This window comes from Aotus nancymaae, unplaced genomic scaffold, assembly GCF_030222135.1.
Source record: "Aotus nancymaae isolate 86718 unplaced genomic scaffold, 86718_ANA_hifiasm-v0.15.2.pri h1tg000006l, whole genome shotgun sequence".
NCBI lineage: Eukaryota > Metazoa > Chordata > Mammalia > Primates > Aotidae > Aotus > Aotus nancymaae.
In genome coordinates, this window is record NW_026988417.1 from 68,764,096 (window position 1) to 68,790,908 (window position 26,813).

At 36.5% G+C, this 26,813-nt stretch overlaps 1 protein-coding gene across 3 annotated transcripts in view; it reads left to right on the forward strand.

The window, feature by feature from the left end:
- USO1 (USO1 vesicle transport factor) overlaps positions 1–21,187 on the forward strand; it is a 79,053-nt gene extending 57,866 nt beyond the window's left edge. For 2 of the 3 annotated variants that reach the window (XM_012446932.3, XM_064367954.1), the window contains 13 exons: positions 443–654; positions 2,086–2,106; positions 6,658–6,768; positions 7,401–7,519; positions 7,656–7,837; positions 8,111–8,232; positions 10,546–10,684; positions 11,515–11,678; positions 12,556–12,642; positions 16,022–16,120; positions 17,500–17,607; positions 19,119–19,334; positions 20,190–21,187. In XM_012446932.3, the coding sequence (XP_012302355.2) occupies positions 443–654; positions 2,086–2,106; positions 6,658–6,768; positions 7,401–7,519; positions 7,656–7,837; positions 8,111–8,232; positions 10,546–10,684; positions 11,515–11,678; positions 12,556–12,642; positions 16,022–16,120; positions 17,500–17,607; positions 19,119–19,334; positions 20,190–20,279 (1,670 nt within the window). In that variant the 3' untranslated portion in view covers positions 20,280–21,187. The remainder of the gene's footprint in view (positions 1–442; positions 655–2,085; positions 2,107–6,657; positions 6,769–7,400; positions 7,520–7,655; positions 7,838–8,110; positions 8,233–10,545; positions 10,685–11,514; positions 11,679–12,555; positions 12,643–16,021; positions 16,121–17,499; positions 17,608–19,118; positions 19,335–20,189) is intronic. The other variant, XM_012446934.3, reaches the window with a different exon arrangement.
- The last annotated feature ends 5,626 nt before the right edge of the window (positions 21,188–26,813 follow it).

Below are 26,813 nucleotides of genomic sequence, written 5' to 3' on the forward strand. Positions count from 1 at the left end.
CTCACTCTTGTCCAGTTTGGAGTGCAGTGGTACAATTGTAGGTCACTGCAGCCTCAAACTCCTGGGCTCAAGTGATCAAGGCCTTAGCCTCCCGAGTAGCTAGGACTACAGGAGTGCACCACCAACTCCTGACCTCAAGGGACCCACCTACCTCGGCCTTGCAAAGTTCTAGGATTTACAGGCATGAACCACCATGCCCAGCCTCAACCTGTATTTCTTTGTTCTGTTACTTTTCTTCCAAGATAACTTTCTCATTGTTCATTTTGCTTTGAAAAGCAGGCTCTTATCATTTTGAAAGTATATTTAATACTGCTAAGTAACACGTTTAATAATTATATTTAATGGCATTTCACACTAAGTGTACAGAAAACAACAATTTATTTAAAATTTGGTTTACATCAAAATCTAATACATTTTTATTGTCTGCCTGCCATCTTTGTAGCAACAGGTAATTCAGTCTCAGCTGGCCAGTTATTATGTGGAGGATTGTTTTCTACTGATTCACTTTCAAACTGGTGTGCTGCTGTGGCCCTTGCCCATGCTTTGCAAGAAAATGCTACCCAGAAAGAACAATTGCTCAGGGTTCAACTTGCTACAAGTATCGGCAACCCTCCAGTTTCTTTACTACAACAGTGCACCAATATCCTTTCACAGGTAAAGTTTTGCATGAAACTTCTCTAAGGGGATAAAGTTCTGGCTATACGTTTTAATATCAGTGATACAAGGATTTAAGGGTGTCTTTAGAAGATGCAGATGAAAAAGGACAGAGAAGACTTATTCTGCTTATTAGTTCATTGTAACCAGAAACAGTTCTGTGGAGAAAAAGCAATAAGTACTCTTGTAGGGATAGTTTTGCCAAATAGTTATAAGGTCTGCATCATGATGAAAATACGGGGTTTTGTCTTGTTTTTAAATTATCTACAGTGTTCTTTGCATGTAATTTTCTCTTTCTTCTCAGTAACTGAATTCAAGTTAGTTTATGGGAAGAAATAGAGTAATGTAGTTCATAGCTGTGTATTTCCCTTTCTCTTCCCAAAGCAGTTGATCATCTAGAAACAGTGGAATAGTGGTCCATTGTACATATAGTTATACAGTATATCCCCTTGATGTTTGCGAGTTCTTAAATCCTCAAGTCCCAATGCATATAATTTACCTAGTAAGATGCAGGAAAACATAACAAAAAGTTTTGCGTGTCTTGGACTCTTAATGAGAACAAAAAAGCTTTATTGAAGAGTAGGTGCTAGGTATTTAGAAATGTTACTTTACTGTTACCTGATTTGCCCACATGTACCAACCTTGCCATTGAACAGTTCCAGTTCATGCTTTAGCAAAACTATAAAATTACTGACATTTAGAGTCAGGGAGAGTAAAAATGTAGCTAAATCTAAAATTGTTCTGTATGCTGCTCTAGCAATAGAGTTATCCTACCCACTCCCCATAATAATGTGGCTGTGTCCTTCTTTAGTTTTTAATTCTTCCACACTCGTTGAATTTTTCCTCATTTTGAGCTTTTGAAGAAACATCAGTGCCATCCATGGAAATCATAAATGAAAGCTTAAAAAGTAACTGTAGTGAAAAGGAAGTTAAAGTTTAAAACTGGTTTACTTTAATTGAAAGCTTACTTTGTCTTTACCGCTTATCTCTTAGAGATTTAAAAAACTACCCCAAATTTTTATATCTTTACCTATTTATTACTTGGCATTCTCATGTTACTATCTGTTAAAAACAGTTTTTTTAAAAAGCCAAACAGTAATTAACTGTCTCATCATCATCACCACAGACTTCACTTTAACATTGAAATTGCAATGAATGCATGATGAGAAGTACTAAAGATGGTGGTGTCTTCCTCATTCTTAAGTAATCACAGTGCTATAAAATTATCCTTTCTCTTCTAAAATATATATCCTCTAAATGTATCCTCTAACGTTTTATTGTATAAAAGAAGTATCATTAGAACTATCCTGTCCCAAATGATTGGCTTGAGTCTATAGAGAGACTATGAAAAAGTATTTGAGGGATTTTTCCAGATTTAGACTTTTCTAAAGTAGTAATATGTATGAATAATTTGTAATATATAATTTGCAGGGTGATAAGATCGACAGACGGGTATGTATCACTTGATTAAGCTTAGGCATTTTACTCTTACAGCAAAGCTTTTTCTCTGTCTTGGGTTTTGCTGATTGGTTTTTTTTTAACTGCTTGTTTGAAGTTACATTCTACTCACACTTTTGCGTGTCGGCCAATTATCTCTATCCTAAATGGCTCTCCAGTTTTTCTCCATGGGATATTGTAGTGGTGTTACTAAACACTGTGGGAATGAAAATCTGAATCTATACTTAATGCTTCTTCTGGGGATTGCTTGCACTTTCTGGAATTCCTTGGTTTTGATTTTTTTGTGTTTTTTCTCCAAGCTTGCCTATTTATTTTCTCTGAAGCCATTTCAAAGGAACTAGAATTTAGGGTTAAGAATTTTGTCTTTAGTCAATCAGCATATGAAAGAAGGTGATGACTTTTGTACCAGATTATTTTAAATGTACAATAGTAAGTATAATTTTGTAATTTAAAATATTTTAAATTAAATATGGATTATTCTGAATATAATCTATATGCTAGAACTACCATTTAAGGATTAGTTTTTGCTGTGTGCAGGGAAAGTGCTATTTTTGTTTTGTTTTGTTTTGTTTTGTTTTGTTTTGTGTGTGAGTGTTTGGCAGAAAAGGAGTGTACCTTAATATCTATGTTTGGGCATGGGTTTCACTTGAATAATATAGGTAGTAATAAATGAGGTCTTGTTATGAATTGTATCTTTGTGTATGAGCATGATTTAACAAGTGTCAATAACTTACATATGTATTTTGCAGCTTTAGCCTATGGAATTTATAAATATACGTATCAGTCATTTAAAAGGGATTTTTTTTTAAGTATTAATTTATATACAATAAAATGCACAGACCTTCTGTGTTTCATGTGATAATTTTTGGTGTTTGAGTGCATCTCTGTAACCACCACCCAAAAGAAGATATAGAACATTTTCATAATCCCAGAAAGTTCCATCATGCCCTTTTCTGTTTTGTTTTGTTTTGTTTTGTTTTGTTTGTTTTGTTTTGTTTTGTTTTTGAGCTGGCGTCTCGCTTTTGTTGCCTGGGCTGCAGTGCAATGGCACAATCTCAGCTCACTGCAACCTCTGCCTTCCAAGTTCAAGCGATTCTCCTGCCTCAGCCTCTCAAGTAGCTGGGATTACAGGCACCCACCACCATACCTGGCTAATTTTTGTATTTTTAGTAGAAACAGGGTTTCACCATGTTGGCCAGGCTGGTGTCAAACTCCTACCTCAGGTGATCCACCCACCTTGGCCTCCCAAAGTGCTAGGATTACAGGCATGAGCCACCACACCCAGCCCTCAGCTTCAAATATTTTGTTTGTAGTTCTCTTTTATCCTGTAAAATCTGTGGTTTCTAATTACCCCCCAGAATGTTCTCAAATTACAATTTTAGCCTCCTTTTGATTTTTTCAGATCTCCTCAATGGTTCACACAATCTAGGGGCTCTGGAAAGAAGTGTGTACTTTTTTTTAATTCATATCCTCCACCAATTTTATATTAAAGTACTTACCTCTTGTTTTTAATGGAAGTTACAGAATTTTTTTTCTGGTATGTCATTTGTCTTTTGACCTTGGTGTTTTGTTTTGAATTTTTTTTTTATCAGACTTATCTTTTATGGTTTCTGCATTTTAAGTCATACTTAGAAAGGCCTTTTTTTGTGTTCAGATTTTAAGGAATTTACTAGGCCAGGCTTGGTAGCTCACACCTGTAATATTAGCACTTTGGAAGCTGAGGCGGGGGCATCGCTTGAGCCCCGGAGTTCAAGGCTTCAATCAGCTATGATTGCTGCACTCCAGCCTGGTAGACAGAGCGAGACCCAGTCCCTACTCCCCTCAAAAAAGATTCTAAGGAATTTATGCCTCTATTTTCATCTTATACTTTCTCTTTTGTTTTGTTTTGTTTTTTGCATTTAATTCTTGTTCTGTTTTTCTCAGCGAACTACATGAGATACAGATCCAGTGATATTTTTCTAGAGAGCTATCTAGTTGTCCCCAAATCTTTTAAGTCTGTTTGTAACTCACTGATGGTGATATGCTACGTTTTTCATGTGCTAAATTCTCATTTGTATATGGACCCATTTTTCTGGATTTTTGTATTCTATCTCTTGATTCCTGCCTGTTCATGATCTAGTGTTCTCTATTTTTCTTTTTTTTTCTTTTCTTTTTCTTTTTTTTTTTTTTTTTTACAGTATCTCTAATCTCACTTTTTTCATATGATCTTCAGAATCAGGTTGTTTGTTCCACTAGCAAAAAAAAAAAAAAGAAAAGAAAACTCATAGTAATTTTTATTTGACACATTAATTTTGTTCATTTATTTATTTTTAATTTAACTTTTTTTTTTTTAAGATGGTATCTCAGTCTATTGCCCAGGCTGGAGTGCAGTGGTGTGATCTCTGCTCACTGCAACCTCCACCTCCCAGGTTCAAGCAATTCTTCTGCCTCAGCCTCCCAAGTAGCTGGGACTATAGGCATGCTAATTTTTGTATTTTTAGTAGAGGCAGGGTTTCATCATGTTAGTCAGGCTGGCCTTGAATTCGGGACCTCAGGTGATCCAACCCACCTCAACCTCCCAAAGTGCTGGGATTACAGGCACATTACTTTTATAAATTAACTTAGAATTAATATCTTTATGATGTTGAGTCTCCTATCTAAGAGCATGGTGGCTTTTTATTGGTTTGTGTCTGTTTTTGTGCTCTTTGGGAATGTTTTTAAATTTTTCTTGTTTAGGTTTTATACCATTTTGATTAGGTTCTCTCCTGAATACTCTATCTTTTTTGTTTCTTTAATAAATGGAGTGTTCCATTCTGTCTTCTGACTGGTTATATTTGACTTTGCTCATCTTATTCTTCAATTAGACCCCAAAAGCCAACTTTTAGAAGATTCTGATTTAAATCCTATTCTATTTTTTTACTCATACATCAGCCAGTGATTTGATAGGATGTTCTTATATACACAATGTGTGTATATTTGGTACCTGCAAATGGTTATTCTAAGTAATGATGAACTTATATATAACCAGGTAGATGAACAAAACATTTGCATTTATAACTCAAGTAGTTGTAAGTTTCCTATGGTACATAGTCAGTTGAGAATGACTGGTTTTTAACTTTCCAATTTACATGGATGATTTGAAGATATATTGTGGGCATGGTAATGACATAGAGGCCAGGAAAAAGTAAAAATAATGCACCATGTAAAAACTAAATTTGCATCAGTGCTTACTTGACAAATCATTTGAAGAAGTCCTGTTTGAACTTAATTCAATATTAAATATAACTAAAAATAAATTGTACAAGAGTCAAGATCTTGGCATCAAGGTTTGTGAAATTAGAACAGTCTGGGTGGTAGAAATTTTTCAGAACACAGTGATGTTTACTTTAAATTTATTCCTTGTCTAGATCTTTGAATTATATTTTGTACATTTTATGAGAATTGCCTCAAAGTGATGCATTACTATTCTGATTTTCATTATTTTATTTCTTTTTTAAGACAGATTCTCACTCAGTCACCAGTCTGTAGTGCAGTGCCATGATCTCAGCTCATTGCAACCTCTGACTGCCAGGTTCAAGCAATTCTTCGGCCTCAGCCTCCCAAGTAGCTGGGATTACAGGCACATGCCACCAATGCCCAGCTATTTTTTTGTATTTTTAATAGAGATGGGGTTTCACTATGTTGGCCAGGATAGTCTCAATTTCCTGACCTCGTGATCCGCCTGCCTCAGCCTCTCAAAGGGCTGGGATTATAGGTGTGAGCCACTGCTCCCAGCCACATTATTTTATTTCAAACAAGTATTTTTTTTAATACACGTTATAGGAATATAAATATTGGCACTGTCAATATTAGGAACTAAGAGAATATTCTACCTAGGAGATGTAAATGTATTATATTGAAATTTTGAAAACTAATTTTGCTGGATATGCTAATTTTCAGTATTAACTATACTTGGCAGCAGTAGTTAGTGGTTTGGGGCACTTGGCTAATTTAAATCTTCCTCTTGATTATGTTTGTGATTGCTCATTATCTTGTGTGTTATCGTTGAATTTGTAGTATGGTTTATTTATTGTTAGAGAATATATTCTATCGCAGAATTTGACTAAATGATTCGGGATTTTTTTTCTTGATTTTTTTTTTTTTTTTAAGGAAGTAGAATTTTCCTTTTATCAGGAACTTGTTTTCAAACTTCTAAGTGAAATATCATAAATTTGCCTGGCAAATATATTGTAAAGTGTCTTGGGATTAATAGATTATTTTAAAGCCTGCACACTATAATTTTTTTTTTCTTAGCAGACAAGGTTTTTATACGTGGTATTTTAAATAACCCAGTATATGCCTCTGAACATGAATCAATTCTGATTTCTGCACTGTGCATTTTAGGAAGTGAAGCCTTGGTGCATACAAGAATTTGTTCTCTTGTTCAGTTTTTACAACTGGATGTCTGGCTCATCTCTTATAAGATGTTAAAGTACTTTTTCTTCAAATGGGAGGAATCTTAGGGCAATATTAAGTTTGAAAAACGTACACTAAATGAAAAGATTTCTACCAACTTATCTATTGCAGGGAAGCAAAATACAGACAAGAGTTGGATTGTTAATGTTGCTTTGTACCTGGCTAAGCAATTGTCCCATTGCAGTAACACATTTTCTTCACAATTCCGCCAATGTTCCATTTGTATCCTTTATGATTTAGTAATGTACATGTAAGTCTTTATATCTTTTTTAGTTTTCTTTCTCAATTAGAAGTAGTTCTATGCCCAAAATATTTGAATTCTGTACTATCTTATCTGCATTGGAACTTTTTAAACTGTTAAGGTTATAATGATGCTTGCTTAATGTGTGTGTATATGCAGTTTGTTTTATGCTGGCTTGAAATATATATGGAATTTTTTTTTTTTTTTTTTTTTTTTGAGACAGAGTCTCTATCTGTCACCCAGGCTAGAGTGCAGTAGTGCAATCTCGGCTCACTGCAACCTCCACCTCCCAGGTTCAAGCAATTCTCCTGCCTCAACCTCCTGAGTAGCTGGGATTACAGGCGCCCGCCACCATGCCTGGCTAATTTTTGTGTTTTTAGTAGAAATGAGGTTTCACCATGTTGGCCAGGCTGGTCTCAAACTCCTGACCTCAGGTGATCCACCCGTCTCAGACTCCCAGAGTGCTGGGATTACAGGCGTGAGCCACTTCGTCTAGCCTATACATGGAATTTCTTATGGGAACTCCCTATATGAAGTATTAATGTATGTCAAATTCAAATTGCAAAATATTCTAGATAGTATGAATCCTTAGCCTCCTTAACAAAGATTTCAGCTTACAGGACAAATTGCAGAAAATCTTGGAGAAGAAGAACAGTTGGTCCAAGGCTTATGTGCCCTTTTGTTGGGCATTTCGATTTACTTCAATGATAACTCACTTGAGAGCTACATGAAGTAAGTAAGGGGAAGATGACTATTGGCATCAAGAGATAATGATGCATTTTTTATGTCAAAGTATTATGTAGACCAAACTTTTATGTTTTGTTTTTGTTTATTTTTTTTAAGCATCTCAATATATTTATCTCCACAGAGAGAAACTAAAACAACTAATAGAAAAGAGGATTGGCAAAGAGAATTTCATAGAGAAACTAGGATTTATTAGCAAACATGAGTTATATTCCAGAGCGTCTCAGAAACCCCAGCCAAACTTTCCCAGTCCAGAATACATGATATTTGATCATGAGTTTACAAAGCTGGTAAAGGAACTTGAAGGTAAGACTGAGTATTTATATTGATATATGATGGAAAGTAATTAAGTTTATATTGTACATGTATATTCTGGATACATGCAGGTTATATGAGAACTCTAAAGGTGTATTTTTTTCCTAGCTCGATCTATAGCTCATTGAAGGACATATGACTTTCAGTAAGATTGAGATTATTTCTTACCTATCATGGAGTTAGGTTATATATTTTACTAAATCTTAATAGTAAGTTAGTATTTAAAATGTTTAAAATAAATTTTGAATAAGCTTTCTTTTACAGGTGTTATAACTAAGGCTATTTATAAGTCCAGTGAAGAAGATAAAAAAGAAGAAGAGGTGAAGAAAACATTAGAACAGCATGACAATATTGTGACTCACTACAAAAATATGATTCGAGAGCAAGTAAGTACTAATGAATTGTATATACCCTCTGATTACCAATAGGCACTTTGTGCTTTAAGGAAGAATGTTTTCTGGCATTTGAAATGAAAGAGGATATAGAAAGCAAAACTCATTATTTTTTAAAGCATCTGAGTATTCAACAAACAGAGTGCTTAATGTGCTAAGCACCATGCAACTGATTTATTAGATAATGATGAGTGGATAAAGATGAAACTACATTTGCGGAATCATCAGTTGACATTTTATTTCCAGGATACCGGTGAACTTTCATTCCTTGAGTTGTGTTGAGTACCCTAAGCCTTTCATTACATTCCTTCAAAATGTTTTCTTTACTTTTACTCTCACTCAATTTCTTATGGTATTTACCTTGATTCTAGAAAATGCTGAAAAATGAGGTTACTAATGTTGTTAAAATTCCAATGTCATAAAAAAATACAATAGTGGCAGACGCTGTGGGACAGATTCATCCCTTTCTCTCTACTGCTGTCCACACCTGCCTGCTAATTGTGCACAGTTTATGGCAGGTGTGACAAGTAAAAGCATATATAGAACCTTTTAAATTAATAACTGCCTATATCTTATTTTCTTCCCTACAATCTGTATTACTGAGATTAGTGTTTTTTTTGTTTTTTTGACAGAGTCTTTTGTGAGGTTTAAAAGTTTCAAAAAAAGCCAGGTGTGGTGGTTCACGCCTGTAATCCTAGCACTTTGGGAGGCCGAGGTGCGTGGATCACCCAAGGTCAGGAGTTCAAAACCATCCTAGTCATAATGGTGAAACCCCATCTTTGTAATAAAAAAAAATAATAAAATATATAATTTTAAAAAAAAAGTTAAAAAAAAAAATAGAGCCTTGATTTTGTCACCCAGGCTGGAGTGCAGTGGCGTAATTTCAACTCACTGCAACCTCTGCCTCTCAGGTTCAAGCAATTCTTGTACTTCAACCTCCCAAGTAGCTGGGATTATGGGCATGTGCCACCACACTGGCTAATTTTTATATTTTTAGTAGAGATGAGGTTTCACCATGTTGGCTGGTCTCGGTCTCCTGACCTTAAGTGATCCTCCTACCTCAGCCTCCCGAAGTGCTGAGATTACAAGAGCGAGCCACTGCGCCCGGCCTACTGAGATTAAAATTTTAAAAAAGAATGAAAACATTGTGGCATATTTAGCATTAATTCTAATCTTTTCATTTTATAAGTAAATCAATAAATTATAATCTTAGGTTGGTAAAATCTGAATCATCAAACTACCCATGGTTATTAGGATTTCATCTATATCTGGGTACATATATGGAGACATTTCCAGTTGGTAAAATGTAATAGTGTCTTTGGAACAGTGGAAGAACAAATAATTGGAATGTGATGTAGAGTCTGTATTTGGGGCTACAAATACAGTTGATTTGGCAGAAAAAAAAGAGTGATTTGACACAGTTACTCTAATGACTTTTCTTTATAAATGTTCATTTTAAATAGTCTCACCATTTAAAATGCTATTTGGCATTAGGCCACAAGCATCTAGAGCTATAAAATGTTTATATCCTTTGAATGACATTTCATAATTCATCCTTAGGAAATTCTTCAAAATTCAGGAAAACAATTATATGGACTAAAATATTTATTGTAATGAAATTTGTCACTTTAGCTCAAAAACATTGAATATAAATTGTATTGCATTTACTTAATCAGATAGTTAGGATTAAAAATTATGGGTTGAAACTATGTAGCAATATGGGGAAATTATGATAGAACGGTAAGTAAATTAAAGGCTACAGAATTATATTTGGACCAATTATGGCAAATTTTTAAAACATGGATTGGGACCAAATTAGAAGAAAATAAATAAATACATCAAATTCCAACTGTAGTTTTATTATGATGGTAAGAGTTAGAAAGAAGCTCTTTTTTCAGTTTCCTATATTTTCTCATTGTCTTTAATATTAAAAATATACAGATGCATATGTATACATACATATACTAAATTTCTTAAATAGTTTGATATAAATTTTTAAATGGTTTCATGACCATAAAATGGAGTTTTTTCATTTTATTCTCACCATAATTGCAGCAAGATTGCAGGCTGTGCCAGGGTGTTTATTAGTGGAGCCTTCCTTGAAATCTGGTAGTTCTGCTGCACTGCATGTTAATTGGCCTTGACGGATATATTGACACATCAAGGTGCTTAATTATTGAATGATTTTGGAAGTGTTGAGTACTTTAACATACTGTCCCAAAATGACCTCTAATTTTAAAAATTTGTTCACCTTCTTAATGCTAACTAGTATGAATTTAAAACACATGAATTATATTTGTTTCACAGGATCTGCAACTTGAGGAATTAAGGCAGCAGGTTTCTACATTAAAATGTCAAAATGAACAGCTCCAGACGGCAGTCACACAGCAAGTATCTCAGATCCAGCAGCACAAGGACCAGTATAATCTTCTTAAAATACAGCTAGGTAAGTATAGCTGGACCATCACTATGGTAGCACCCAGGTCATTCTTTCCTCAAGAAATAGACCAAGTAAGATTCTTTTTGTGGACTAGTATTTTTCTAACCTTAATCATGGTGACAAAAATGTAAATCAGAGTTTAAAGCAAAATAGTATGATAGTTAAGAGTAGTTAAGACTGGACCTTTAGAGACTGAAGTCTAAGCTTCTTGCTACCTGTTTATCTGGCCCATTGATTTTTCAACCCTGGCTGCATGTTAGAATCTCCTGAGATGCTTTTTAAAAAAAATACCAATGCTGCTACCACAATAGTGTTTCTGATTTAATTAATCTGGGATTAGGTACAGGAATCAGTAACTATTACAAGCCCACCAGGTGAGTTTGTAATAGTTTCCTCTTCTGCAAAATGAAGATGGTAGTAACATTTGAGAACTAAATGAAATAATAAATGAAAACTTTAAGTTGTGCCTGGCAAATGGCAAGTGTTCCACTGCTTGTAAATAGTATTTCCTCTGATGCTTGTGAAGAATTTTTAAAGGGATTTTATTTTCTCATATTCAATTGACAGAATTGGAGTTAAAATTACTGTATTTCTTAATCATAGATCACCTGACCATGCAGTTTAGTCAAGACTGTGCTGTTTTTTCTCCCAGAAATCTGGAAAATATTATCAGTTCACTATTTTTATCAATACACCATCCTGCAAAGATGAAATGTGATTGCAAAAGTGGTGCCAAAGTAATTGAATTAAGAAAATTATATATTTGAATCTTCTAGTTAAAAATTGAAAAACTTAAGTTTCCCGTTGGCTTTTAAAATGTTACACCTGTCTAACAGGAAAAGACAATCAGCATCAAGGTTCTTACAGTGAGGGGGCTCAGATGAATGGCATTCAGCCAGAAGAAATTAGTAGATTGCGAGAAGAAATTGAAGAATTAAAACGTAATCAGGAAATTTTACAAAGCCAGCTGACTGAAAAGGACTCTGTGATTGAAAATTTGGTAAGTAAATATTTAAAAATTTAAGAGTTCAAGAGTGATTCTCATTATCCTGCCTATTTTTTTTTTTTCTGGAATCTCTTAAGCCAGATATCATGTTAAGGTTTTACAGGATGGGCCAGGCACAGTGGCTCACGCCTGTAATCCCAGCACTTTGGGAGGCTGAGGTGGGCGGAACACTTGAGATCAGGAGTTCGAGACTGGCCTGGCTAACATGGCAAAACCCTGTCTTTACTAAAAATACAAAAATTAGCCAGTCTTCATGGCGGACTCCTGTAGTCCCAGCTACTAGGGAGGCTGAGGCAGGAGAATGTCTCGAACCCGGGAGGCAGAGGTTGCAGTGAGCTGAGATCACACCATTGCACCCCAGCCTGGGTGACAGAGGGAGATTCTGTCTCCAAAAAAAAAAAAAAAGGAGTCCACAGGATAAACTTTGGAGTCAAACTGTTTAAGCTTCAATACTTCCTGGCTCATTGAATTTAAGCAATTTAGTAAACCTCTTTAAACTTGTTTCCTAATCTATGAAATGGTAGTGGTAATGTTTAGTTTATTGTTGTAAGATTTAAGTGAAATACTCTTCTAAAACATGGCAATTATGTAATGTCTGCTTTTATGCTCTTTCTCCATATGATTGCAGGTAAATGCTTAGGTTTAATAAATTGCTTGGTAAAAAACAAATAGATTTTTAGCCATGAAAAAGTTATAGATAATATGTGCTGTGTTGAAATTTTATCTTGGACATAAAAATTAAAATGTTGATGCAAATTTTTTGGTAAGCACATATATGATATAGATTATATGTATACAGTTCTGTTTTGGTTTTTTTTCTCATCTCCTTAGACTGAATATGTTTTATAGTTTATTTCTGTGCTATTTGTAGAAATCTTCCCAAACATCTGGCACAAATGAACAGTCTTCAGCAATCGCTTCAGCTAGAGATTTTGAAGAAGTTGCAGAATTAAAACAGGTAATTTTTCACTTTGATCCATTTCTACTTTGTCATGTTTTAATTATAATAGAATAACAGGCCTTTAGTTTCACAAATCTAGAACTGTATTATCAGATGTAAGTAAAATTTAAGTAAGACAACCATTTGAAAATCTAGAAGCTGTTTCTATTTATATGGTAATGGCATTTTGCTTTATATTGTGTTCTCAGTTTTTAGAGGTTTTTTTTTTTTTAAATCTCAGCATCTCACCCATATTATCAGTGAACTAACAAGGAAAAATTTAAATTTATAAGTTGCAAATATGAAAATGTAAAGTCTTATGCCTAAGTTTCATATACCGTGATAATTGCTTGACTAAGTGTATGGGGTTTTTATTTTTATTTTTTATTTTTATTTATTTATTTATTTTTTGTTTTTGTTTTTGTTTTTGTTTTTTTTATTGCATTTTAGGTTTTGGGGTACATGTGAAAAACATGCAAAGTTGTTGCATAGGTGCATTCATGGCAGTGTGATTTGCTGCCTCCCTCCCCCTCACCCATATCTGGCATTTCTCCCCATGCTATCCCTCCCCAACTCCCCCCGCCGCTGTCCCCCCGACTCCTCCGCAACAGACCCCCGTGTATAGTGCTCCCCTCCCTGTGTCCATGTGTTCTCCTTGTTCAACACCCTCCTATGAGTGAGAACATGTGGTGTTTGGTTTTGTGTTCTTGTGTCAGTTTGCTGAGAATGATGGTTTCCAGGTTCATCCATGTCCCTACAAAGGACGCGAACTCCTCATTTTTAATGGCTGCATAATATTCTATGGTGTATATGTGCCACATTTTTCCTGTCCAGTCTATCATCGATGGGCATTTGGGTTGGTTCCAGGTCTTTGCTATTGTAAACTGTGCTGCAATGAACATTCGTGTGCATGTGTCCTTATAGTAGAACGATTTATAATCCTTTGGATATATGCCCAGTAATGGGATTGCTGGGTCAAATGGAATTTCTATTTCTAGGTCCTTGAGGAATCGCCACACTGTTTTCCACAGTGGTTGAACTAATTTACACTCCCACCAACAGTGTAAAAGTGTTCCTATTTCTCCACATCCTCTCCAGCATCTATTTTCTCCAGATTTTTTAATGATCGCCATTCTAACTGGCGTGAGATGGTATCTCAATGTAGTTTTGATTTGCATTTCTCTAATGACCAGTGATGATGAGCATTTTTTCATATGTTTGTTGGCCTCTTGTATGTCTTCTTTTGTAAAGTATCTGTTCATATCCTTCGCCCATTTTTGAATGGGCTTGTTTGTTTTTTTCTTGTAAATCTTTTTTAGCTCGTTGTAAATTCTGGATATCAGCCCTTTGTCAGATGGGTAGGCTGCAAAAATTTTTTCTCGTGTATGGGGTTTTTAAACTGTTTTGTCTAGAAAATATTGAATTTTAGAATTGGAAAAGAGAAAAGCAAAAGGTAAACTTATGTATATCTCAATTAAATGACCCCAGCTAAAAAGCAAAATAAACTTTTTCTGCAGTGGTAATTTATAACATCTAGAAAAGCAAATTAAACTTTTTTCTACTTGCTTATAGTATTTATAAATTCCTATTAAACTAGATCATACAGATTTACCTTTATCCAATGAGAAAATTTAATGTATTGTTCAAGCAAAGAATCAAAAAAGAGAAAAGAACTATTTACACTTACAATTAAATAATGTAGCAAATTGGAAGAAAACTCTAGAAAAGTATCAGATTGCTCATTAGTATATTATCCCCAAACAGGTTCTGGGTTTATGGTTTTTTTTTTTCTTCTCTTCTTTCCCTCCTTCCTTTTTTATTATAAAAGAAATGCATACTTCTTTTTTGTTTTAAATCCAAGCAATACTAAAAAAGTGACCATTCTTACTAACCTATGACTGACTGACTGACTTCTCCCTCCACTAATCAACTGGTCCTAGCCCGATGATATGGCTGCTTTGAAAGAGAAATGACTGAACATAGAGAAATGTTGTCTTATTTTGATAATGTCCATATACTTCAGAGTAGATTCTAAAAATCTGACCTTTTTTGAAAAAGAATCACTTACCATTGAGGATTTTCAGGTCTCCAGTATTTGTTCACAGTGTTTTATTTGTGTGGGAAAATTATGCTGTTTTGGTTTTATTAAGTCTACTTAATAAGAACTGTATCAAAATTAAAGGGAATTAAGTTACTAATGTATAGCCTTAGTTTGTAAATCCTAAGTAAAAATAAACGAATTGTTTCCCAGTGAAACCTTAATGAGATATTTTATAAAAGGAGAATTGCCGTTTAATATTTTTACTTTCTCCAGTTGGTTTACTTTTGTAAGCTTTAGGTCGTTAAAAAAATGTATATTTTTAAGTGACAGTTTTGTTTTTTATCATATATAGTAAAATACTATATACAGAAAACTAAATATAACTCATTTTAATAACTTTTAAAAAATTAATTTAGAAAAGCCACAAAAGTACAGGATAGAAATTTTAAAGAGAACCAAAAGAAAAGAGCCTTTTACTTGCCATTGTCCCACCACTTACTCAGTGTCTTCAGACACTACCAAATGTCCTCGACCAGGATGTGGGGAGAAATTACTCCTGGCTGAGTGCCATTGTTTTAATTGCCTTTCTCTTTCTGTACTTTTTTTGGGGGGAGGAGAGGGTGAGAAGTTTGGAAATTTCAGCATTAATAAAAATGTTCAATTAATACTCTGATTTTCATTAGAGTACTACTGCTTTCATCTATGTTTGGTGGTCCCTAATCTAAAGATGTCTTGTCCCAGCCACATAATAAACCTCAAGTCTTCAGCCAACACAGGAGGAACGGTTGCCTGATCATAAGATTGAGACAGGGATCTGATGATCTGTTTCTTAAATAGTCTTTTAACCAGTGCTGCAGTTTTTAACCTTATTTTTATCTGTGCTTCCAGAGGTATCTAGTGATACCAGTTCCCCAACTTTCTGGTAGTTAATGCATTCATTTTAAGCAGGTAATAGCTTAACTTTCTCTTTGGTCATCCTAGCTTTCAGCTTTCTCAGGTGTGCTGAGTTAGTTACCACTGTTACTTGCTTTCTCAAATTCCCCAATTATATTGCTCTCTTCTCTTATTCTCTTTTATAGGTTTCTTCCTGTCTCTCTCCCATTCTTCCTTTCCTTCTTCCTTCCCCCCTCCCTTCCTCTCTTTGTGATTTTTTTTTAACATGGGATTTCAGGAGGGAGCAGAGGTAAATGAATGTGTTGAATTTTCCATCTTGAACCCAAAGCTCAAGAATAGTTCTTTAGAGTTAGATTTCAAAACTAGGAATTGTGAATCACTTTTTTAAATGTCTCCCTATAAATATTTCCTTGATAAATTAATACCATTTAATGTTATGACTCAACTATTTTTGCCTCTTAGGAACTGGCAACTTTAAAGTCTCAGTTAAACTCACAATCTGTGGAGATCACCAAACTACAGACAGAAAAGCAGGAACTGTTACAGAAAACAGAAGCATTTGTAAGTTTTCTCTTTTTTTCCTTCTGGAAGATAGTAAACACAAGGTTGATGTATTATTTCTTAGCCACAGTGAAAATAAACAAATTCATCAGAAAGCACCTTCTCTTTAGATTACTTATTAGCTGGTGTTCTGCTAACATAGGCTTCTTGTCCATGGTGGCAGTCATTTTATAGTCAGACTCACCAGATTAGTTTATTCAATTACTTAATAGTTTATTTTGCTGGTATTACATTCTATTTCTGTCCCTTCAGTTCAAGCTGGCAGCTTTTCTGCTATCATAAAATTATCAAAAACCCTTGTTGTTTTCTCCCGAGCATGCTTTCTCATACTTTTGCAATATAGGTAGACTAAGAATTTTCCAAATCTTCTAATTCTGATTCTTTTTTGCTTAGCAATTCCTTCTTCAATTTATCTGTCTTCTCTCACATTTTACTTTAAGCAACAAGCAGAAACCAGGCCACACTCCACCGCTTTATTTAGAAACCCTAGCAAAATATCCAAGTTCATCATTTACAAGTTCTGCTTTCCACAAAACACTATTTGGCCAAGTTATTTGCCACTTTATAACAAGGATTGCCTTTCCTCCAATTCCCAGTAACATATTCCTAGTTTTCATCTGAGACCTCACCAAAATCAAACATTCATATTTCTGCCAGCATTCTTCTTCTCACCATGGCCATGAAACTTCTCTGTAACTCCGCTCTTTTCTTTCTGAGCTCTCACCAGAATTGCTTCATGTCCATATCTCTACCGACAGTCTCTTCAAGGTAATGCAGTCTTTGTCAACCATGCACCTCAAAACTCTTCCAGTCTCTACCCATTACACAGTTCAAAAGCTACTTCCACTGTTTTAGATATTTATTGTGTCAACACCCCATTTCCTAGTGTTTTTTTTAAAAAGACAAGGAAAGACTGAAAAACTGTTATTCAGGAGTGCTCCTCTACCACTTGAGAAAAGATTGGCATTTCACTAATAGTGACATTTGGCTCAATTTATCTACCTGTCTATCTAGGATGATAGTATGGACTTAACTTATAGGAAATCTATGAAGGAGGGTCTTTGAAAAATAGTCTGTGTTTATTAAATACTGTGTTACAGTTACCTTACAGCTGCCTTGCCGATTACTTTTCTGGGCTTACTTGCCTTGAGACACCTTTGCCCTGCCTTCCTCATACTCTTATAAGATTTGATGCTGTTCCATGTAGGAACAGCTCATCTGACAGTGGAGAGCACTTTGTTGCACGTAAATGCTTAAGGAATTATATTCTCTGTTACTGAAAGCAAAATCTCGAAATGGCAAGAAAATAACCACTTTGGGAGTTCATATTGATTGTAATGTTTAAGAAACATCTTTTTTTTCCCAATTTCTAATTTCAGGCAAAATCAGCTGAGGTACAAGGAGAGAGCGAGACTGTAATAGCCACCAAAACTACTGATGTAGAAGGAAGACTGTCAGCATTATTACAAGAGACTAAAGAGTTGAAGGTTGGGTTTTGGTGCAGCTTTTATTTACTGCATATAACATGAAATGAACGCTAGGAAATGTTATGTATCTTTCAAATTCTTAGATTTATGAAGAAAGCTAATGATGTATAATTTTATCTCACAACATTTTCTCTCCTACATTGATGATTTAACATGGCAGAAATGAAGTTTTTTGTTTTTGTTTTTGAGACAGAGGCTTGCTCTGTCATCAGGCTGGGGTGCAGTGGCACAATCTCAGCTCACTGCGACCTCCACCTCCCGTGTTCAAGTGATTCTCTGCCTCAGCCTCCTCAGTATCTGGGACTACAGGTGTGCACCACCACACCCACCTAATTTTTGTATTTTTAGTAGAGACAGGGTTTCACCATGTTGGCCAAGATGGTCTCAATCTCTTGATCTTGTGATCTGCCCACCTTGACCTCCCAAAGTGCTGGGATTACAGGCGTAAGCCACCGCACCTGGCTAGAAATGAAGTTTTTAAAATACTATTTCAAATAATAATACTGAATATATAAGATAAGCATGTATATGCATGTACTATAAAAGTAAAATTTATTGAAAATATTTGTTATTTTATTTATTTTTGAGACAGAGTCTCACTCTTGTCGCCCAGGCTGGAGTGCAATGGCGCGATCTTGACTCACTGCAACCTCAGCCTCCTGAGTAGCTGGGACTACAGGCGCCCACCACCATGCCTAGCTAATTTTTGTACTTTTAGTAGAGATAGAGTTTCACCTTGTTGGCCAGGCTGGTCTTAAACTCCTAACTTCAGGTGATACCCACCTTGGCCTCCCAAAGGCGTGAGCCATCACACCTGGCCTGTGTTTTCTTTTTTAAGATCAATATCTAATCACAATAACAAAACAAGGAGTACAAATTTTGCTAATACACAAGCCACATGTAGTCTTTCCGTACGCTGTGGAACATAGACACATTAAATCCTGCCAGCATATTATTGTGTGACAGAGACATCAGAATAAATAGCATGAAGAAAGAAATGAGGTCACATTAGTGAAAATAAGGAAAATAATATATAATTGTGCTTTTTGTGGCCAAATTATTTTATTTTTAAACCATAGATTTTATTTGAAGCTATTTTCTTTTAATTTAATTGTATGCTTGAGGTTGGGATAAAAAATATTTTTTTAACTTGAGCTTTGAGTTCTAAAATTCTGGTGTTAATTAGACTTGTGCTGTAAAATGCTTTGTGTTTCTGTTTACTCTTCTGATTATCTGAAATGATAATGCTTTTTTTATAGCTCTTAAAGGTTCTTTTGAGGAATAGCTAACTAAAACTATTTTTTGGATGTTAAACTTATTTTTTTGCAATAACCACTTTCGATGAACAGTCTAACAAATTCTCATGTTGCTTCTGTACCCTTAACCCCCACCCCTAAATTCTTTAGGTTGAACAAGTACAGTGATTTGTCATAGAAAAAAACTATTTGTTAAAAACTCTAGGAAAGTGAATACTAATTTTAGATTCCTGCCTTTCACCTTTCTTTTCCTAGAATGAAATTAAAGCTCTGTCTGAGGAAAGAACTGCCATTAAAGAGCAGCTGGATTCATCTAATAGTACCATTGCCATTTTACAAACTGAGAAAGACAAACTAGAGTTGGAAATTACAGATTCTAAAAAAGAACAGGATGATCTCTTGGTGCTCTTGGCCGATCAAGATCAGAAAATACTGTCACTGAAGAATAAACTCAAGGATCTTGGTCATCCAGTAAGATTAAAATGTCTTCAAAAATGATTTGTATTATGTTTTAATGTAATGCATTTGAAAGATTTTTAATGTAACATGGAAAAGTTGTGCTATATTATAGGAATGGATATGTGGGTTCATGAATATGGTATCATCTACACTGTGTTCGCTGTGTTCATTGAATTTACTTAAGACACATATTAGGTTCAGTTTTCAGTACTTATAAACTATTTTCTTTTGGACCTTGAGCCTAGAAAGTGAATTCATTTGATTGTTCATGTGGTAACAAGACTGTTGTCACCCAAATGTATCATTATTTTTTGCCATGTTTGGTTCAGATTTGTGTATAAAGTGGTATAGCCATTTATCAACAAAGCTAACTTATAATATCTCATTCATATTAGAAATGACAGAGAGCCTTGGGAATCAGATCAAAGAAATCAGATGGTATATTCTACTGTAGTTACTAGAATACAAAATTTGTCCAAGTGCAGTGCTCACACCTGTAATCCCAGCACTGAGACAGGCAGATTGCCTGAGATCAGGTGTTCGAGACCAGCCTGGCCAACATGGTGAAACCCTATCTCTACTAAAAATTCAAAAATTAGCAGGGCTTGGTGGTGGGTACTTGTAATCCCAGCTACTCAGGAGGCTGAGGCAGGAGAATCCCTGGAACCTCGTAGGCAGAGGTTGCAGTGAGCTGAGATCATGCCATTGCACTCCAGCCTGGGCAACAAGATCGAAACTCTGTCTCAAAATAATAATAATAATATATATATATATATATATATATATATATATATATATATATATAGTTAAATGTTGAATGTGACATGAGCAAATTTTCACAATATTAAATGAGCCTTTTTCCTTTAGGTTGAAGAAGAGGATGAACTTGAATCTGGAGACCAAGAGGATGAGGATGATGAAAGTGAAGATCCTAGCAAGGACCTAGATCATATCTAGCTTTAAAATCTCTAGGAACAATAGAGATTATATTGTAACTTTGAAGATGGAATCTAAACTTTGGTTTACCTCCACAGAAAATAAAGATTTAGAAACCAAGTGGAAAATATTCACTATTAAGACTATTGATATATTTTTGTAATATTGCCACCCATGTTGAAAACCTTAAAACTAAATTTATGTAGAACACACATCTTTTATTTAAATCCATCTTAACCGTCCCAATATATAACTTTCAAAGAGCTTCAAACACCAAAAATATACCATTTTAAGGCATGTGGTGGCAATGCTATTTGCCTTAGTTCATTGGTTGTTCACTTTTCAAAATTTGTGACTTAACTGCTAACACATTTGATGGAATATGTTGAATTGGAATTATTATTTCTAAATTCAGCATTTGAGTTTAGTTGATGATTTTCTTTTGAAGAAATTAGTTTATTTAAAAGCAAGATTGCCTGGGCTGGGGGTTAGTGCATATCAGCCCTCCATCTAATGTGATATCTAAGATGTGCAGGATAGGACAGTTTAGAATGAGTGCCTTGACACCCACATATGGCTGCATTCCATACCTCAGCAAAGAAGCTGAAGGATGCTGACACAGTGATGTGGAGGGCATTGCTGAGAAACTTTTGCCACAGTGTATTAATGTGATTGGTTTTATTTTTGTTTTAAGCTAAACATCTAAAACAAATTTCAAGTTGACAGTTCATACAACTCAGATTTAGTATTATTGTTTATCATAAAACATATTATGTTCCTAGTTTTAAAAGTACCCAAGCTATGATTTATATAATTTATTGGCATTTTTGCTGAATAGGTTTAAGTCAGATAATAGATTTTAAAAAAGCAAATGAAGCAGTGTGTCAAACTTTAATGTTTCATAATAAAAAATAGATACGTTCACTTAATCCTTGGTCATGGTTCCCTTTTTTTACATCTTAAGAAAAGTATTCTTCTTTTTTTTTTAATACTTTAAGTTCTGGGGTACATGTGTAGAACATGCAGGTTTGTTACATAGGTATACACGTGCCATGGTGGTTTGCTGCATCCATCATGCCATCATCTACATTAAGTATTTCTCCTAATGCTATCCCTCCCCTGTCCCCTCACCCCCGAAAAGTATTTTTTTCTTAATAAAAGACGAGGTAAGTGAAAATGGTGAAGAGACTTCTCTTATTAGAGTACACAGCTATAACTGAATGTTAAAAACAATCTTCTTTAAAACCAATGATTAGGATTACCTAAATTTGGAGAGGGTTAGTTAGAGCAACTATAGAAGTAGAAGAGGTTAGAAAAGGGTTTGGATGTTTCTAAATTCAGCACTGAAGTTCTTGGCAATGATTTCCTGTTAAAGAAGTGAGTTTACTTAAAGACAAGATAGCCTGGGCTAGAAAATAAATTTATCTGCCTTCTGGGGTCAGGAATAGGACACAAACTTTTGAAAGAGAAGGAATATCACTGTTTTGATGAAGGAGGCAACTGTGTGTTACAGAGCGCTTGTGAATGCTGTGCTGTGCCCACGTTTCACCACTACTGCCATCCTCAATGGTGCTTGCCATCAGAGAAAGAACTACGTTACTATCACCATACCAGCTCAGATAGGTGAGTTCTTCCTAAAGTTGACAGCACATAACGAACCATGAGTTAATGACTACTTTTTAGGCTAATGTTGTACAGTTAAAAGAAAAACGGTTCAGGAGTGAGAATTTGTGAATGCAGAATACCAAAGATCTTCATTAAGAAACATCAGCAGAATCAGTGCTGCTGTGCCAAATTCAGTCACTCAGGATGGCCCGTAGTAGGAGAGACAGGAGGCCTCATAGCTGCACAGTTCAGCCCAGAGGCAAAAGGGGCTAACCCCAGCTGTAATTTTTGCCTGGATTGTATCTAGAGCCTCCTAAACTGGTCTCTCTGTCTCCAGTCTGGTTGTTGCCTTTCCTACCCCATGCTCCCACCATTCTCCATCTTCACCACAGTGAGCTATGGCAGGTGCCAGCTGTTTGGAGTCCTTAGTACAGTAAGTAAGACTCTTACCCCTAAGGCATTTGTATTAGGAAATGGAGCCCTTGGAAGATGATAGGGTCTTGGGGACAGAGGTCTCAAGAATGGGATTAGTGCCCTTATCAAAGAGGCCCTGAAGAGACACCTTGCCCTTCCACCATTGGGAGGGCAGTGAGAAGATGGCTGTCTATGAGGAAGTGGGCCTTCACCAAATGGGAAATCTGCCAATGCCTTGACCTTGGACTTCCCAGCCTCCAGAATTGAGATAAGTAAATTTCTGTTGTTTATAAGTTACGGTATTTTGATACTTTGTTACAACATTCTAAACAGATTTGACAGATGACACAAATTCTGCTTTCTCCTTTCTCACTTTGCTTTTGCACATACTCTTTCCTCTGGGTCAGCCCTCATTAAAGGTAGTGTCCATATAGCAAGGGGTACAATAGTGAAGCAATGATTATAAACCAGGAAACCATGTTTGTCCTTATGATTTGAAACTTATTCAAGTGTAGTTTATACCTTTAGTACCTCCAAAAGAAAAGAGTAATTACCCAAAGTCACTAAAAGAGGTAAAGTGACAGCTCACATTTTAATGGGTTGAGTTACTGGTCTGAAATTATGCTGATAGAAAACCAAACCCTTTTGTTTCATAGTTCTGTTAAAACCAGTTGAGGGCCTCATGATGCTCATCAGAACTAGTAATCTTCACTGGTATAGCAAAATGTATTCAATCATTTAGCTATAGCCATTGGGAATACAATGGTGAAAAAGATAAAGTCCCTTTCCCCATATAACTTAACATTCTAGACAAACAAGAAGAAAACAAAAATTCTACACCTCTACTGTTTCCCCAAACAAGAAGAAAACAAAAATTCTACACCTCTACTGTTTCCCCACCTCCCCACCTTTTTTTTTTTTGAGAGAGTCTCCCTCTGTCGTCCAGGCTGGAATGCAGTGGGGTGTTCTCAGCTCACTGCAACATCCGCCTCCTGGGTTCAAGGATTCTCCTGCCTCAGCCTCCCTGAGTAGCTGGGACTACAGGCACTCGCCACCATGTCTGGCTAATTTTTATATTTTTAGTAGAGATGGGGTTTTGCCATGTTGGCCAGTCTGGTCTCGAACTCCCGACCTCAAGTGATCTGCCCACCTTGGCCTCCCAAAGTGCTGGCATTACAGGTGTGAACCACCATGCCTGTCCCTCCACCAACTTTTTAACTTGTTTATATCTTACTGTACTGACTATGTCTTGAAAAGTTATTGCAGTTGTTATTATTTTTGATGGGTTTATCATTTAGTCTTCCTATGTAGAATAAGAGTGGGTTATATTCCGCAGTTACAGTGTTATAATATTCTTTGTTTTCCTGTGTACTTACCAGTGAGTTTTTAACTTTCAAGTGGTTGCTTACTGCTCATAAACATCCTTTTCTTTCTGACTGAAGTACTCCCTTTAGCATTTCTTGTAGGACAGGTTTGGTGTTGATGAAATCCCTCAGCTTTTGTTTGGGAAAGTATTTATTTTTCCTTCATGCCTGATGGGTATTTTCACTGGGTATACTATTCTAGAGCAAAAGTATTTTTTTTTTCAGCACTTCAGAGGATGGTATGTCATGCCACTCTTGGTCACAGGCCACAGTCAAGGTATCAGCCACGTTGTGTACTCATCTGCAGATCCAAGGGAGAGAATCTGCTCCGCAAACTCACTGAGGTTGTTAGCAAAATTCATTTTCTTATAGCTATAGAACTGAGGGCCTCAGTTTCTTGCTTGCTGTTGACTGAAGTGTGCCTTCAGCTCCTAGTGGCCCTAGAACCCCTAGTTCCTTGCCTTATGATCTTCCTCAACAGGCTCACTTGCTTCATGAAGCTAGCAAGGAGACTCTCTAGCCCCAGTCAGCTAGCAAGACTGAGTCTCATATGATATAACATGATCACGAGGGTGACATTCATCACCTTTCCATATGATGAAACGCAATCGTAGGAGTGATTACCCATCACTTTTGTCATATTTTATTGGTTAGAAGCCAGTCAGGTCCTGCCCACAGTCAGGATAGGACATCAGGCAAAGGCATGAATACCACAAGATAGAGATCATGAGTTGCCACATACTTTTATTTTCTTGAACCCTAATTGTTAGTCTCAGGATGTTTTCAAAATAATGTAGGGGTGTGGTAAGGGAAACTGAGGAGGTACAGTTGGAAGGGGGTAATACCTTTAATAGCAAATGTTTGTGTGAAACCCCACCTTATTTAGTTTCAGACTGAGATCCCTGCAAATGGACAACTACATAAGTCAAAGTACCTATCACATTAGTCAATAAGAAATGTAACAGTGACCGGGCATGGTGGCTCAGGCCTGTAATCCCAGCACTTTAAGAGGCCAAGGCGGGCAGATCACTTGAGGTCAGGAGCTTGAGATCAGCCCGGCCAACATGGTGAAACCCTGTCTCTACTAAAAATACAAATATCAGCCGGGTGTGGTGGCACGTGCCTGTACTCCCAGTCACTGGGAAGGCTGAGGCACAAGAACTGCTTGAACCAGGGAAGTGGAGGTTGCAGTGAGCCAAGCTTGCGCCACTGCATCCAACCTGGGCAACAGAGCGAGACTCTGTCTTAAAAATTTTAAGAGAGAAAGAGAAATGTAACAATATAAAGAGAGAGATGTAACAGTATAAAACTCAACCACAATCTAGAAATTAGTCTCTTACAAATTTGTATATTCAGATGAGTTTTCTGACCTTCATTTCCACTTTGTTGTCTCTAGTATCTCAAAGACATCTCACACGTGTGTTAAAAATCAAATTCATGTTCCTCTCCTCCCCATATCTGGTCCTCTCTTATGCTTATCTCAGTGATTTGGCACCATCAATTGTACAAACAAGACAGCATAGACTCATCTTTAATAACTACCTCAGTTTTGGTCTGAATGCCTAAAAAGTTCTCATATTTGTCCATCTACTTCCATCTTGCTGGTATTCTCTCCTGGCTCTTAAGCACTTGCTCTAACTAAAACACCACTTAGCAAGAAACTGGGGGGCAGCCTCCCACCAACAGTCAGCGAGGAACTGAGGCCCTCAGTCCAGCCGCTCAGAAAGAACTTTACCCTGCCCAACAACCACTAACTGAGCTTGAAAGTGGTGTCTGCCCCAGCTGAACATGAGCTAACTGTAGCCCTGGCCAACACCTTGGTTGTAGCTTTATGAGAGACCCTGAAGCATAAGGCCCAGCAAAGCCGTGCCAGATTTCTGACCCACAGACATTGGGAGATGGTAAGTGTGTGTTGTTTTAAGCCACTTAGTTTGGGGACAATTTATTCTGCAGCAATGATATATATGAGGTGGTAGTACATAGTACCTAGTTGTCTTCTTTTTTTAATTGTTTTTATTTACTTTTTTTTTTTTAGAGACGGAGGTCTCACTACGTTGCCCAGGCTAGTCTCGAACTCCTGGCCTCAAGCAGGCCACCTGCCTCAGCCTCCCAAAGTGCTGGAAGGCAGTGAGCCTCTGCACCCTGCCCCCTTTCCTTTTAATGCTTCTTTCACAATTTTGGTAGTTTTTACCACTACAGATTTCTACCTTATGTGTTGGTATGAAATCTGCTTTCCTGTGGCTTTTTGTTGATTGTAGTTTGCTTCGTTAGGATCCTGCAGTCTGTGGTTTGTTTTTTTGTTTTTTTTTTGGATGGAGTCTCTGTCACCCAGGCTGAAGTGCAGTGGTGCGATTTCAGCTCACTGAAACCTCTGCCTCCCGGGTTCAAGCGATTCTCCTGCCTCAGCCTCCTGAATACCTGGGATTACAGGATGTGCCACCATGCCTGGCTAATTTTGTATGTTTAGTACAGACAAGATTTCTCCATGTTGGTCAGGCTGGTCTTGAACTCCCAAACTCAGGTGATCTGCCTGCCTCAGCCTCCCAAATTGCTGGGATTACAGATGTGAGCCACCGTGCCCAGCCAGGATCTTGCAGTCTTAAATAGCAAGCAGTATCCCCCGTGCCTGCTCTCTAGGCAATCTTCCCTGCTTTTTCAAGTGTTCCTTGGTGGTTCCTTGAATAAACTCTGTCTGTGTACATTGTGCCCTGATTGAGTAGAAAAGACAATCACCTCTATGTTCTGAGTACTTTCCTGTCTGACAGCCACTTACTCCATGTGAAGCAAGGCTGGTAAGGTATTCAGTAAATGTTGGCTGTCAGGCCGGGCACAGTGGCTCACTACTGTAATCCCAGCACTTTTGGAGGCCGAGGCCAGTGGATCACCTGAGTTTGGGAGTTCAAGACCAGCCTGACCAACATGGAGAAATCTGGTCTCTACTAAACATACAAAATTAGCCGGGCATGGTGGCTCATCCTGTAATCCCAGCTACTCAGGAGGCTGAGGCAGGAGAATCACTTGAACCCAGGAGGTGGAAGTTGTGGTGAGCCAAGATTGTACCATTGCACTCCAGTCTAGGCAAGAAGAGCAAAACTCCATCTCAAAAAAAAAAAAAATCATCTTTTAAGCCAAGCTCAGTGACTCATGCCTGTAATCCCAGCATTTTGGGAGG